This window comes from Gavialis gangeticus, unplaced genomic scaffold, assembly GCF_001723915.1.
Source record: "Gavialis gangeticus isolate Ggan-Ray unplaced genomic scaffold, GavGan_comp1, whole genome shotgun sequence".
In the NCBI taxonomy this organism is placed as follows: domain Eukaryota; kingdom Metazoa; phylum Chordata; order Crocodylia; family Gavialidae; genus Gavialis; species Gavialis gangeticus.
In genome coordinates this window covers 7,677,207-7,692,865 of record NW_017729009.1, presented here as the reverse complement: position 1 = coordinate 7,692,865, position 15,659 = coordinate 7,677,207, and the positions used below count along the sequence as shown (strand labels likewise).

The window sequence follows — 15,659 nt, the reverse complement described above, 5'->3', positions numbered from 1 at the left end:
TGCCCTGTTAATAAAATCCCCTTCCCCATTGATTTCCTGGGCAAGAATCTTGCTGATGTGCCTTGCTTGAGTATTTTGAGTGGTAATAATAACTGAGCCATTGCTTCTGTGATCACCTGAAGGGACACAGGCATGGGAAGGTAGGAGTGACCTCTTCAGGAGGGCTAGAAACATGAACTGGGCCGTTTAGGTCCCCGGCTGGGCTTTCTGTAATGAAACATTTCCTGTGTCATTGTTTTACATAGGGATAAAATAGGGTTGTGTATTCCTGGACACTATAAAGTAGCGCCCAAGGTTGAAAGTACAAGTTGTCAGTGCGATAGGATAGCCGTTCTTCCCCAGGGAGCTCACATTTTCTATTTAGCATTGTAGAGAATTATACGATTCCTGTAATTAACACTTCACGCTCTTGGCTTCCATGGTAATAAAATGAGAAAGCACCCGGCCAATTTTCTCATCTCTCCTGAAAACCCCAGGATCGCTCCCTCAAGCCCATGCATCTTACCAACACCATCAACAGACAAAGGCAGGCATGCGCCCCCTGAAATCTTATACACAATCCATGGGAGACAAGGCGCTAGAAAGATACTCCAGTGTAAAGCCATGTCCACACAGCAAAAAGGTATACTTTTACCAGGTGTCAACTGACACACTGTAACTAGACCCTAATTTATGTTTACTTTGACCTGCTGGCACTTATTAAGGATACCTTGCCTTCTCCACACAAGATGTTTGCTACATCTTAGTTAACAGATAGCAGCTAACAGATGGTAAAGCACCCCCTTTTCCCAGTAGAGGAAATGTTAAAAGACTAACAAGAGCTGGTCAAAACCCATGTCAGAGAATCCAACATCATTATCAATCTGGGAACAGCTCTGATTTAGAAATTCTTGCCTTAAACTGAATGTTACGTTCAGGGTAAGGGTTCAGAGTTGCATTATTCACGCTAACTGAATTTCACACTGTTGGAGAGTAGTACATTGAGTGCCATGGAGTTTGAGGAGACCTTAAAAATAAAATAAAAACAGGCTTGGTGAAAAAGAAAATTTGTATATAACTTCTGTTTTCATATTTCAAGATGCTGTGCATCTTTGTGTGTCTGTGTTAGGATAGAGATGACTGTTTTTCCTATCACTATAAATAGGCATGATGCAGATTGGTGACATGGTGATATTTCACTTCTTACTTCTTAGTCCCCTTGTTAGCTCTAGGTTTGCTCGAATCCTGCAAGGCTCTGCACCTTGAGCAAACATGTATGGTGTGTGGTAAGTCAGACTAGCTCTGCTTTGTCTGGAAAGCCCGCAAACCTTTACGGCAACAAGTCACAGTGTGCAAATAAATATTAGGTTGATGCACCCAGTCGGGCTTTAAACAAAAACAAATCCTTCATTAGCTGTTTTTCTGCAATGAGCTCTTTTCCTAGTGATTGGCATGCAAACAAGCAAGACGGGACATGGAGTTTTATATGTATGCTTTCAAGAGAAGCACGAGAAGGAACATCTATTGGTCTGGCTGGTATGATTGACTAAAAAACTCCCATTTGCTTCAAGACACTGCTTTTGGCCTAGTGCTCTGATCTGGGCTCTCCCTAGTCTGCTGGATTGTTGTGGGTCATGAATCTCTTTTTTTCTGTCATGCATGGAGAAATCCATCACTGAGTTTGGGCTGCTTTAAAAAATTCAGTTTTTGCCTTCAAGGAGACCCAGGGTACATGGGCAGGTAAAATGGGAACCTAACTGTTCTCTCCATCCATCCCAGGCTTATCACTGTGGGACCCGAACACATTACCACTGTAACCGTTGATTATAACTTTCTTACACGGTCCGAGTTAAGCTCTGATGCTTTCCCTCTGGCCTCCCATAGTTTTTTTTTTATAATTTCTGTAAAACAACAAGTCAGATGGGTGAGTTTTGCCTTTAATACTCAATGGGTGAAATTCCTGGTCATTCAGATGAGTCCAGTGAGTGACTTTCACAACCCTGGGCCAGCTGCTGAGAAGGTGCAGGTTCACACACTTATCAGTCCCTTATCCCTGACATCTGCTGGGAGGGCAATACAGCAGTGCGCAGGCAGTGTAGGAAGTTTTTGGAGAGCATTGGAGACAACTTCCTAGTGCAAGTGTTGGAGAGACCAACTAGGGGCCATCCTCTTCTTGACCTGCTGCTCATAGACAAAAAGGAAGCTTACAAGGAGGGGAAGCTTGGACAGATGACTAGGGAGGAGTATAAAAATCTTGCTCAGGCATGCAGGGATGAAATCACGAAGGCCAAAGCACAATTGGAGTTGCGGCTAGTAAGGGACGTGAAGGGTAACAAGAAGGGTTTCTACAAGTATGTCAGGAACCAGATCAGGGAAAGTATGGGTCCCTTACTGAACGGTGAAGGCAACGTAATGACAGGTGGTGAAGAAAAGGATGGGACGATCTAGTTGGGGATGGTCCTGCTTTGAGCAGGGACTTGGACTGGAAGACCTCCTGAGGTCCCCTTCCAGCTCTCATTTTCTATGATTTTATGCATCTTGTGCATTTGTTGGTGTTAAGTGCAAAAGATGCGCTGTGGTGACATTTATGCACGGCTGACACTTGAGCCTGTGCCAGTAGTTGAATAGGAAGTGGTTTCAGCTGGTTGAGTTGCTTGCAGAATCCCTGTTCTGGTGAAATGATTACATCACTAAGGATTTTTATTTCAAAGGAAGGGGGATTTAAAAGCTGGGAACAAATAGTTTTGCAGCCAGCCAGTTTGGATTTTTATGGTAACATTTTGGAAAGTTGGCGACTACATTTGTCTCTTCACAACTGTCTTGTTTTGGTGGCGCTGGAAATACTGTTGTTTACACACATCAAGATGATCAGAAGGCTGGAACAGACCTGCCAATCTGTTTCTAAATTTGACTCTTTCCTTTTCTCCTGATACATCTTTCCCTCTTTCTTTTCTTTCTCTCTTTGTGTCTCTGCTTTTCAGACTTGCTTCTTTTGGTGTGCCAGCCCCTTTCCCTCTCTCTCTCTCTCTCACACACACACACGTATTAACGTGATTTTCTCAGACAGGCATCCCAGAAAAGCTGTTTTATAAATTACCGGTAACGCAGGCTCTGCTTTTTTGACTAGATGTAACAGCTAATGTGATTTGCACCTTCTGTTTACCGGGTTTCTATTATTAGAAATACACATGGATGGGACTAATATACTGGTAAATATTAGTCACCAGTGGAGCTGCTAATTGCATGGATTAATTAGTTAATCCAATTGGATTTGTTTTCAAACAGAGATCTGATTCTGTATTAAAGGAAGGGAAAAATCTCCACTTGTCTTACCTCTGTGGAACTGGTGGTTAATATATGAAGGAGCAAAACATGTAAATCAGCTGCCTGATTAATAGAGCTCAGCTATCATGCACAGTATTGGAGCAGGAAGGCATCATCTCCTCCATCCCCTCTCCTGTCAATCCTAGTGCTATTTCTCATCACACTGCACACTTTGTCTCACACAATCCTGAGGCTTCCCTGACTGCTGCCAGGAAGCTGGGCAGCATATTAACATCACAGCAGACATTGGCAAGATTACTGGTAAAGTGCCTTGGCTGCTAAGGCTGGATTTTTCTTTTTTTTATAGAACGGCTCCTCAGTCACCAGGAAAAAACATTCTGCTCCCTAAAATAGCCGGTCCTGAACTTTTCCATCCAGAGAATCCACTCCAATTTCCTCATGTCTGTCTGGGTTCAAGCATCCTGTTCAACGGTGGGGGGTGATCGAGATGATTGGGACCCCCTAACATCTGTTCATGAGCTGGTGGTTGAGAATCCACCGCCCAGCACAAGCAAATAGTCCTCCCCCATCCATCTTAGAGCAGTTTGCCTGCCATTCAGGCACCTTTGCATACCCTTTTCCCTTTAGCCCAGTTGTGGACCAACAATGGGTGAATTGTGCTCAAGCTCTTCTATCTGAGAAGGCGGAGGGAGAGGCTTTCAGTGATCAGGAGGCTGGGGGCTTGGTTCACGGCTCCTGCAAGGTTGGTTCACAGCTCCATGTGTTGCAGTGAGCAGTTGCCCTGCCTCAGGCAGAATCAGAAAGCAGCTGAGTTTGCTCCAGCCGACAGACACTGGGTAAAACTGTTCACCTTTTACAAGCCCTTCATTACAGCAGTGTAATGAGGCAGCTTTGTATTAGAGATACAAAGGAGTTGCGCACATCCCCACTTTGTCTCAGGTGAGTACGAAAAGTCCCCTTTTTTTTCCTGCCCATAATATTCCCCAGGGCCCAGGCCTTATGCAAGAGAGGCAAGCGTGGAAACCACTAACAAGGGCAGACCGGAAAAACCCTCTCCTGCTTTATGTCTGGGTCACTTTAATTGATCCCAGCAGATTTTGTCCTCGCTGGGCTCCTTTCAGGCAGCCTCCCCCACCTCCTGCAGGGGCTTGTCTCCATCTGCTGACGCCTGGGGGAGGGTAAAATTCCCCTCTCCTCACTTCAGGAGAAGCTTTTAACTCATGGCTGCTAAGCACCGTGTCGAGTTTAAACTTCCCATCAGCAGTGCGCTCTGCTGAATTATTGCAGCTGGATCAAGCAAACTGCCATCGCTGTCACTGCATATACAAACGGCCTCTTGCTAGCAGTTGCCTGGCCCTGAGCAGGAGTCTAAAGGCTAGTATCGGAGTCACTACCCCTTTGTGTCTAGTCCTGAGCTCTTTATTCGGCTGGCTTGTAAAGTCAAAGGTGTGCAGAGTTGGGGGTGGTCTCAGTGGGAGCAGAAAGTCCCGAGATTGCTTTGGCTGAATTTTTTAAGTAGCCAGAAAGAAATGTAGTAGAAATGAAAATGCGTCGCAGGCACTGATTGCGGGTTTCTGTTTCCCTTAGTTCCCCAAGTGCTGAGACTAAGATCATCTGTAACCCCAGTACTTAGCTCAGGCTTGCCTTTGCTTCAGCAGCATGAATGTACTTTGTTGTTCCTTGCATGCATTTTCATTGACATCTCTCTTGATAGCAGCCAGGCACGTTGCATCCTAAAAACAGAACAGCTGCCTTTCAGAGGAGGGAGGAGAAACCTTCAAGAGAATAAACAAGCATCTCCTCTCTTTGGTGCTGTGGTAACAGATATTTCAGTCAAAAAGTGTCAGCAGAGCTTCTGAGGAAAGACACTTGTTACCAGGAAAAACAAACCACCTCTAAGGAAATGCCTTCTACGTGCCCAAAATGCAGAGCTGATTCTAAGAGTGCAAGTAATGATTTGGTGCATGGTTCAATTCTGAGAGTCTGGAAACCCTTTGGGTTACAACATCCTCTTCATATGACTAGATGCTAACAGGAAGCCAGAAGTTTCAAGCTATGAAGTCATATCACATCAGGCCATTGGCAAATAATCCCTTTTTTCTTTTCTTTTAGGCATTTCTGCACAGAATCAGACAGAATGCTGTGGATAAAGCCGAGAAACACATAACAGAGGAGAATGTCAAGGTATTCCTTCCAGCTTTCTCATTGCATTAGTAAAGAAGACAATTCAGAATTGGAGGCAAGCAATCCTGGAAAAAAGATTATTCATGAACATTTCAGTGAACCAGGAATTAAATATCCATTTTTTTGCTTTTAGTGACAGTTTGCTTACAGGCATTGTAGTTGAAAACAAACTTTGGATACACAGGCCGTGTCCAAATGAGGGTAGCCGTGTGGTATGTGGCATCGCAGACCTGTCTATGGCGCCCTACACTGCGCATTCAGGCGTTTCCCATGCTGCTACCTTGCAGCATGGGGGGAGATTGGGGGGTTTGACCCCTGGAGATCCAGGGGTCAGTAAAACCTGTGCAGAAAAAAAGGGGGGTGGTGCACATGGAGGCAGCACTGTGCTGCTCCTAACTGGAGTCTGGCCAGCTGGAACCATGCTTTGGCCACTGGCGAGGCTCCAAGCTGCAGGAGTGACATGGCTGCAGCTTCCCCAGCCCCCAGATAAGGAAGCTGGGGCCAGCACAGTTGCTGGCCCTAGCCACCTGGAGTAACCTGCCATATGCCAAAGAGTGCATCTCACAGTTGTTCCCCAGCGATAACTAGCAGCGGCACAAGGTGTCCCGCTGCTAGTTGTCCCCAGGGAACTAAATGTCCACATTTGTCTGGATATGACCAAGTGAAATTTATATCAGGCAGAAAAGGGAGTGGTAGTGCAACAGCCACTAAACTAAGGCTTGTGCACAGAATTAAGTTCTGGTCCTACCTTGCTGAATTCATGAGAAGCTTTGCTGCTGACATTGCAGAGCGGAGGGTCCTACACTAATGGAGTTATGTCATAGCAACAGCTTTCTTATCAGTGCTTGAACAGGGTTGGCTTCACCAGGGTTGGTTCTTTCATATTTTTTTAATTCAGCTATATATTAGTATTACTATAGTATGTAGAGACCCTGGCCAGTGGTCAGGGGCCTTTCCACTAGTCACTGTACAGTCAAGTACCACTGCAATCCCTGCTCCAGAGAACTCACTCTGTACACATCAGATAGGTGAATGGGTGGAGAAAGCAAAAAATGAATAGGTGCAAGTGATTTGGGAGGTGCGGGTTAGTCAAATGGGGTTTTGCAAAAAAGTAGAAGAGACAATGTCGTTTTGGAACAGTTAGTTGGATTACAGTAAAGGTTTGTAACTAGTGTTCAGATAAAGCTTGATGGGGATCTGAATGAGATTATGTGATGCAGTGGCTTAAAATATGGAGGGACTGAACCTGATGACTTGGTGGTCTCTTTTAGACCTATGGCAAACTCTGACTTTTGCAAATTAATCACTGATCTTTTCACTACTGCCTGGAAACGATCAGGAGGCATCACAAGATAATTTGGGAGATCACATCACAGTCTCAAGATGGGAAATTTTTCCACAGGTGAAGAGGCAGCCCAAGGAAAAAGTGGTGAAACGGCTATAGGGAAGTTTACATACAGGCCTTTGACGCTGCTGTTCTGAACAGTGTCCAGGCGGGTCACCTAGAGTCCTTTAACAAGCACCCCAATACGAGCTAGCCTGGCCTGCCAGTTTAGTATGTGTTCCAGGGAGTAATAATCAGTGATCAACAACTGCAGATCCTAACATGCTGCAAAATCCCTGCAAAATAAATTCAGGAGTAAAACGAATAAACCGACACAGCTCTTTGCAGGAAATCATGAGCAGCCAGAGATGCCAATGAATATTATTATTGCCAGTATTATTCATATCTCATGGAAATGTAATAATTTATGCCCATCAGATGTGACCACCAAAAGAGCATGTTGTTTTGTTTGCTGGTTTAAGGTATGAGTGTGTAAAGGCCTTTTGTTCTTCTTTGGGGGGCTGCTATTTTAGAGTTGGTTAATAGAGTTGGAAAGCCCAGGGTGCTTTCATGAGAAAGAGTGGATGGGGTCCAGATTAAGAGCGTCTTTGTCATTAATGGGCTTTGTTACCTTATCCAGCTTGCAGTTACAGAGCTCCCCATCTGAAATGAAGAGTCAGTTCCTGGTGCCTTTACATGGGATCACAGCAGTACAGTTTCTCCGACCAGCAGGACCATTCTTTCTCTCTTTCTGTTCCCATCAGAAGCAGTTACAGTGTCTTTCCTGCAGCCAGAAGTTTTCTTTCTTTTTTCCTTGTGCTGTTCATTGGCATGTTGTAGGGGCACTCTGCCCAGTTATGTTATATATCTTGAGTTACCAGGGAACTGTGAAGTAACTGGCACCAGGAGGGACGGTACTGTTGAGAGTGTACCGATGGTTTGGCAGCCTGGGGAATTGAGCCTGTTTTTTCCTCTCTCTCTTCATGCTGTGGGAATGTCTAGGGGAAAGTCAGGAGTGTTTTGACTGTCACTAGTCTAGATGGAGGAAAAAAGTGCATCTTAAAACCAGCTGGGATAATGCTTAAGTACTAGCACCACATCTTGGGCAGTCAGGTGAACCTGGGGCACTAGTGTCACATCCAGAGTGGCCATACCAAGCCCAGTATTAAACCTGGTCTACATAGTTTTTGAACTAGTGTAATTATTTTAATTATAATTATGCTGGTAGAAAATTATGCTTCTATCACCACAGATAGTTCCACTGATATAGTAGTGCCTTATATTGTTATAAGTTGTTCTCCTTTCCCGATGAGAGTGTAACTTTACCTTCTCCTTTCCCAATGGGAGTGTAACTTTACCAAGCACTTGTACACCAGTGTAGCTGCACTCAGACTAGGGTGGGTGTACCACTGTAGCTGTGATGAAATAGTTGGCACAGCTTTGTGTGTGTCCTGCATAGTTCTAGAAAATGGCAAATGCATATCAAACAAGTGGGGAGGGTCTCTCTGCCTCCTGTAGCCTCAGATGACCTTGGTTGTCTAAGGAGCTGGCTGCAGGCTGAATCCCACTGGCCATTACAGAACAGAGTGGATTACACACTAGTTATTCCTTGATTCAAAAATACTCCCATGAAGACCACTTCTGAAGGGCAAAGTCATGCCTGACAGCTGTTTTCCTCTTCCTTGCTAATCTCCTTCAGGCACAGCTTATGGCAGTCATGCAGACAGAGGCTAACATATAACATGAGTCACGGATGACCAATGGAACCATGCTCAGTTCTGCTAGGATTTGCACTGGGGATTTTCTGGAAGCAAACAGACAGCCCCTCTGTGGAGAGAAAAATATTTCTCTGCTCCTTCTTCTTCTTTCTTCTGTTGAGTTCAAAGCCCACCAGTGCAAATCCACTGCACTGGAATGTCTGTTGGAAACCTGAAGGCATGCATCTGCAATGGAGATCATGCCGAACTACAGTGTCCCAGCGGGGTAGCCCTGAGGGCATTGCATCTCCTCATGCAAAAGTATAGCCTTAGTAAGACTCAGCATACTCTCTTCTGCACATCCAGTTTATTATGCTGGAGCATATAGAGTGGGTAGAAGTAAGGGAGTGCCTGCTTGAATAACCTGAAGAGAGAATTGTATTTGCCTTTGTCCAGAGAAGAAGGCTCCTTCAACCCTCAGTCTTGCACATCCTTGTGAGATCCAGGTATAAATTGGCCTTAATGAGGGACCAGACATCGTACCCATTAGTGGAGAAGTAGGACTTAATTTCAAGGTTTTTCTTTCCCTGAGTAGATGCACTCTGGCTGAAACAGCTCATCACAGTCAACAGGTCAAATACCATGCATTAAACTGCAGTGTGACAGTGCACCTTGACTAGTAACACATGTTGCAGGGAGGGCTGGATGCTCTGAACTGCCTTCATTTTGCTCAGTGAATGTCAGGAAACTGGAAGCCATTTCTCTGAGGCCAAGCTCCTTGACATTATTTACTATACAATGTGCTGTTTAATGATGAAGCAAAAGCCAGGAGGCCATTTTCAGTGTGAGAAATCGATGACTTTAGTGCATACCTTCCCTTTGAAACAGTCCTGGTTAAAGGAAAGGGATGAGAAAATACCATGGCTCTCCAAATCAGGGTTGTGACCCCAAATAGGGTTGTGGCACTTAGTTAAGTCATGAATCCTGCAAAGAGTCAGCTATAGCAGTCAGGCTTGGATCCAAAGTGAAGTTGCAAAGCTGGAAGTGGGATCATTATAGAAAAAAATTGGGAACTGCTTCTCTAGAGGCTGTCAGTGCCCATAGCATAGTTGAGTCACTGTAGTCGGGACTCTTTCAGTTAGCACAGTGCTCTCTGCTGCTGTGTGCACATTTACACTTCAAAGTTTTCCTTCCCGTTTCACATGGGAAATAACTTAAACAAACCAAATAAAAACAAAAACAATACCAGCTTGCATGTGCATAGCACCTTTTGCCTAGACAACTTTGGCTTTCTTTTGAGACCAAAATTGACTGCATGTGCTGATGCCTGAGCAGTTGAACTCAACTACCATAAGACACACACACAGTCAGGAATTGTGTTCTCACAACTAGAGAATACTTATTTAGTGATGAGAAGACACAAATTCCCAACTTGCACCAACGTATTCACTTGTTCAAAAGCAAATTAAAGACCCGAGTCTCCATTTACTTGCACCTTTTATGGACATTTATGTTAGTCTAAGGGAACACTAACTGGGGGCGAACATGCTACTATTCTGATCTAGAAACATTTTACAACATGTGTGAATGACAATACAAGCTGTTTGGCAGCAGAGAGTTGGACACCTTATTGCAGGCTCAGATGAAATGGGATGGCTAAGTGTAGTCACTTATTTAAAGGATATGAAGAATAACTTCAGATTTGTCCATGAAATTCTGACCAATTCAGCATCTTATGCAGAAAAGCTCTATAAGGTCCGTAAGAGCCACAAGATTTCAGATATGCAAATAACCTGTCATGTCCCTTTCTTCAGAAAGGTGATTCTCATGAGTGAGAAGGTAGATTACTTCTTTGCCTGTATCCTTTGTATCCTTATGGTGTACCACATTTACCACCTGTGACTTGGTGGGGGACAAAACAATAGTTTTGTCAGAAGCTGTTGTTGATGAGTCTCAGGTACTCGGAAAAAGTTCATTTTCATTTACATAGGCCAGTAGCACAGGCGTAACAAAGCACCTCCCTGGGGGAAGGCCGAGAGCGTGGCTAATCAGCCATTCCCCATAAGCATTTTACAATGCAGCCACCATCCTCCATCCTTGCTGTGCTAGACAGAATCAGTACTTAGGCACTCCTTTAATAAACCACTTCAGCCTGCTTCTGTAGTTAACATTAGATTTCTCTTCATATTTCAGATCTTGTTTTCCAACATTGAAGACATTCTTGACGTGCACAAGGAGTTCCTTACTGCCTTGGAATTTTGTTTACAACCAGAACCTCAATCTCAGCATGAATTGGGAAATGTTTTCTTAAAATTCGTGAGTACAATGACTTAATGCTATCTGCAGTTGCAGCTTCCTGTTGTACGCTCCCGTGCCCCGTAGCTAGCCCTAATCTCGAAGGTTTGTAGCTGTACCATGACAATGTGTATCTCATATGAAAGTTCTGTGTGGGGTGGGAAAAACCTTTGTGAATGAGGTTAGAACAATAGAAACCACATCAAACCCAGCTAAATAAGGAGGTATTTTTAGAAACTCTTCCTTTTCCCGTTGCCTAGAATTTCTTTTTTTCCTTTCCTTTTTTCCCAGCTGATCACATTTTATTGCTGAGAGTTTATTTGCTTTAGTTCTAAAGGTTTCAGGAGAGTGGCACGATTCTAAATGGAATCAGTGCAAAAAACTCCATATGCTTTAATATGAAATAAAACTGAGGTTTTAAATTCATAAGCGCCGGGGAATTCAAAGCTGATGTTTTCACTGCAGTGTTTCTCCTTGACTATACGACAAGGGCCTGATTTTCAAACTCTGAATATGTACAACTAATAAAGCTCATTTGCATGAACAATTACACCATTTCTATGTATAACAACATACAGTTGTACAAATATTTTTATGTGCAACTGCTCTTCTCAGGGATTTGAAAAGTAGGAACCTCCCATCTCTCTTGTAACGTATTTGGTGCAAACTCTAGTAACCTCATTCGGAAGCAGTAATTATTCATCAGATTTCATTCCACTGTGCTTTGAGGATCTGGGCTTCAGAGTGTATCTGAATCTGAATAGACAGAAGTTATACGGTCATTCGTTATGTTCATAAAACCTTGGCCCTTGTCCCCTTTGCTTGAGTTTGCTCATCATTATGTGACATGATCTATGCCCTGAACGCTTCTTAGCATCCCTCCCTGTCAACAGGATGTACTCTTTAGCATGTACACACTTTAAATAGGTGCATTAGATGGAGGTGTCAAAAGAGAACATTTCCTGGTTGATGCTGTATAACTGTGGTTTGTCACAAAATAGCACTGAAGACCCAGAAATGTTATTATCTAGTCATTCCTCCCAAATTCAGCCACTGGTGTAGAACTTTATGAATAAAAATTTTGGCTAGACTTCAGCGTACAAATGTAACATTGAATAACATTATTACTGAGATGTTTAATAATTGATAAATAAATGGAATGTTACTTATGAATAAAAGATACAGATATGTGTAATGATGCAGAAATGATTAAACAGCAATGCTAGTGAGATGAGCGTTGCTGCCAGTTTTCCTTGCAGAGGGACTCACCAGCCGACACATTCTGCATCAGTTCACGCTGAAAAGGGTTGAGTGCATTGCTGTCCCACAGTCCCAAAAAAGCAAAGGCCAGCAGCCCACAAGCTGAAATGAGCCAAAGTCTTTTCAATTCCGAATGTGCAGGCAAGGTCGGGTTATCCATAAATGCATGGGTGTCCTGCCAGAGGTAGGGCTCTGGTTCTAAGGATAGTGCTGTAGCAAATAGATAAAAAGGAGTCAACAGAAGACTAGTGAAGGAAAAGCGATGTGAGGCCCTGCAGGAGCAAATAGGTACATTTGAAAGAATGTACGTGCCACAATGCACAATTCACTAACACATATCTGACACCTGCTTCTTGATATCCTTGATACAGCTGCCGGTGTTCAAAGAAGGTTACCAGTTTCCTAACTGCAACAGTTCTGGTGTATCGGTAGCATGTGTGGGAAAGCTGTACTAAGGAAAAGTCCCAGATGCAGCTAATTCAGCTGCTGGTGGTCCCAGAGGTTCCCTGTGGAGTTGTTCCATAGTTTCATTCAAAAGTGTGCAGCATTTTGCCATCAGGAGACTGCAAGATGGATCCCTTGATCCACACTGAAGGCAGGAAAAGGAAAAGCCAAAACTTATCCTGGAAAGATGAAGTCTGAGGACACACCTGTTGAATGTTTTGCAGAGTCCATGTTAGCCAATTTGCTTTGTGAACAGATGTATTTGTCTGGGTTTGCCTTTTACATTCCTTGTCTTAACCTCCTTCACCCCCCCCAAAAAAACCCAAACCAAAAAAAAAAACCACAACCAAAAAAATGGAAGAAATGCTGAAGAAAAAAACCACAGAAAATCATTCCCCACCATATAGTGCATGTGAATATTATTAAGGATTCTGTGAAGGTGAAGTGTAGCTGCCCCTTTGTTTTAGATTATAGTCAGCTTGCAGAGTGTCCCAAGGGGAGTTAGTAGTGAGGAAGGAAGATAAAGCCTGTGCAACCTGAATGTGACACTATATCTTCCATCAGGATCACTTGGCTTAATCACAGGGTTGTCATCATTCTAGTTACAAGTGCCACTTCCGTGTCACCTGCCAGATGTTAGCACAGATGTTCTCCCACAGAAATTAGCTGTTTAAAAAAAAGAAAGTAAACTGCTTGTAAGGTCAGGAAATAGATTGGGTAGCTCTGGAATCAAGCACCTGCAGGCTAATGATACTATATTTTTCTGACACTTCCTTGGCGTTACTAAGCACTAAACACTTCTCCTGAGGTTTCTTGTTACCCATCCCTTGCTGCTGCTGCTGTGTCTGGATCCCACCTCTCTGTGCCTGTCTGTTCCTATCCTTCTTTTGTTCTGGCAAGGTTGCAGCACTGGCTTTTTCCATGGCCTCTCTTGCACATTTCCTGGGCATAGGCTCTCTATGTGGCACTCTTCTTCAGCAATGGGCTCTTGCATCCTGCTGCCCAAGACCCCTGGGACTAGAGCTAACTTTCCGCTTCTCCACCTCCCCCCTCTGCCCTCAACTCCCCAGTGGTTTGGATGCACCCTTTACCAGAACTGCAACCTTCTAGGCACTCTGGCTTCATAGTTCACTTCTGCAAGGGTGTGTGATAGTTGAAGCAAACAGGCAGGCGGGAGGGTTTCAAAAAAGCAATCAGTCTTTACTCTGTGTAGCACAAGGGACATACAGACCTAGAATAATGGAAAACATGCCTATGTGTGTTTCCCTGCCTCCGTTTCCTCACCCCTCTTGAACAATCCTTGGGTTTATGGCAGAGTCTTTCCAGGATCCTCTCTCTCCTGCATGTGGCTTGTCCTCTGAATCACCATCTTTTTATGAGCTCTTCAGAGAGTGCTTTTTTGCTCTTCCACTTGTCCTCTAAAATGAGTGGTGGACTCCTGGCTGGGGAACCTCCAGCTCCCTTTGTCAGGTGGTTTCTTGATCAGCTTTATCAGACTGAAGACTCCTCTCAGGTGAACTGTGACTGCAGACTTGACAAACAGGCTTTATTTGGGCAGTAGCCATCTTTTTCTCCACTGGAATGGATAGTCATCGTGAATGGATGACCATTATTAGGCCTGTGCCAGGTGAAATAATTGTTCCTGTTTGTCTCCTGTGAATTTTAGCTCAATATGGAAGCAAAATGTCATAAAGTTAAACCAACCTCCCACTCAAAATGAACTTTGAAGTGTTGTAAGCTGAGTGCACACAGAATCCCCAAACCACCACACTTCATCTTAGATTCTGCTTTGTCCAGCCATGGACATACTGTATGCAGGGCAGAAGATCATTGAACTGGCCAGAGCTCAGTTTCCCTGTTATTGCCAGAGCTGATTCATGTTGGGTGGAAACAGCAAAGGAAGTCTGTGCAGATTCCTGGAACGTAGTGAACTACCTACTGATGCTGATGTAATCTCAGAGCCTGAACAACATCTGCCTCCATAAAACTCATGATCTTATAAAGGAAAAGAAAAGGAAAAGAAACGAGAAACCAAAGTCCTTTAATAAGACTTTGCATCCTCCATTATTTTTACTTGGGGCAGTGGCGTTGTCTATTGTTTTCACACCAGTTCCAGCTGGCCAAGCAACACCTACAAAACTACATGTATAACACTATGTGAGCTATTATTTTGCATTACTCTCCAGTCTTCCTTGAGTCAGTGGTAATAACAGCCAGACAAGGAGCTACCTGGCTAGCCCAGTTATGGGTCTGAAAGGTCTTAAATGGCTGGTTTAAAGGAGGAGTGTCAGAGAGAGAATGTAGATATGATGCCTCAGAGACAAATACCACTGCCCAGCCAACCTTGGTGGCTTACTTGGTCCCATCAGCTTTGTGGGCTGCTATGTATTTGAATTAGATGCATCTCGGATTTGACCCTACTGTGGGGATATGATCAGACAATTCTGCTGCAGCGATCTCTTAGCACCGCTCAGTTATGCTGGAATCCTGCAACTTCCTTTGCAGCCAGAACCCTTTCTCCCTTTCTCACTCCTAAGACAGTTGGCCCAACAGTTGCTGTGCAGGCCTGGGCCATGGGAGACCGAGGTTCAGTTCCTGCTCTGTCATAGGCATCCTGGTTGATCTTGTACAGGTCACTTGGTCTCTCTGGGTGTGTCCGCACAGCACAAGGCAGTACTGCTCAGAGATCCCTTATGTTAGCTCTGCAAGTGCTAGTTCTGGAACTAGAAACAGTCAAGCCTTTTTAGTACTGTGCAGAGTAGCCTTACACTCCGTCATTTCTGTGTCTCAGTTCTGGCTCTGTACAATGAGGATACCAGTAGTTTGCTGTCTCACAGGAGTATAGTAAAGATTATGAGCTGCTGAAGTGGAGCTGTATACATTTCTCTGAGAGAGAGACATGTGCTCCGTTTCAACTCCATAAGCTCTTTAAATAGAATATATATTCCTTCTTCTAGGACCTAAGCCTTCAAAGCACTGAAGCATGTGCTTAAGATCCCCAGAAGTCTTGAACCACTTTGAGAGTATACTTGAGTTCCTGAATAGAGATGGACTTAAGCCCATACTTAGAGTTAAGCAGGTGAATAAATGCTTTGATGAATTGGGATTGTAGAGTCTAGAAGCTCTTTAGAGGGGAACATCTTTCCCTTCCCATTTCCAGGACTCGAACTGGGTGAATGATTGATTTTTTT

At 44.0% G+C, this 15,659-nt stretch overlaps 1 protein-coding gene across 1 annotated transcript in view; it reads left to right on the top strand.

Moving 5' to 3' along the window:
* Positions 1-1,251: 1,251 nt before the first annotated feature.
* PREX1 (phosphatidylinositol-3,4,5-trisphosphate dependent Rac exchange factor 1) overlaps positions 1,252-15,659 on the top strand; it is a 165,563-nt gene continuing 151,155 nt past the window's right edge. The window contains exons 1-4 of the mRNA XM_019509731.1: positions 1,252-1,265; positions 3,892-4,006; positions 5,377-5,448; positions 10,663-10,785. Of these exons, the coding sequence (XP_019365276.1) occupies positions 1,252-1,265; positions 3,892-4,006; positions 5,377-5,448; positions 10,663-10,785 (324 nt within the window). The remainder of the gene's footprint in view (positions 1,266-3,891; positions 4,007-5,376; positions 5,449-10,662; positions 10,786-15,659) is intronic.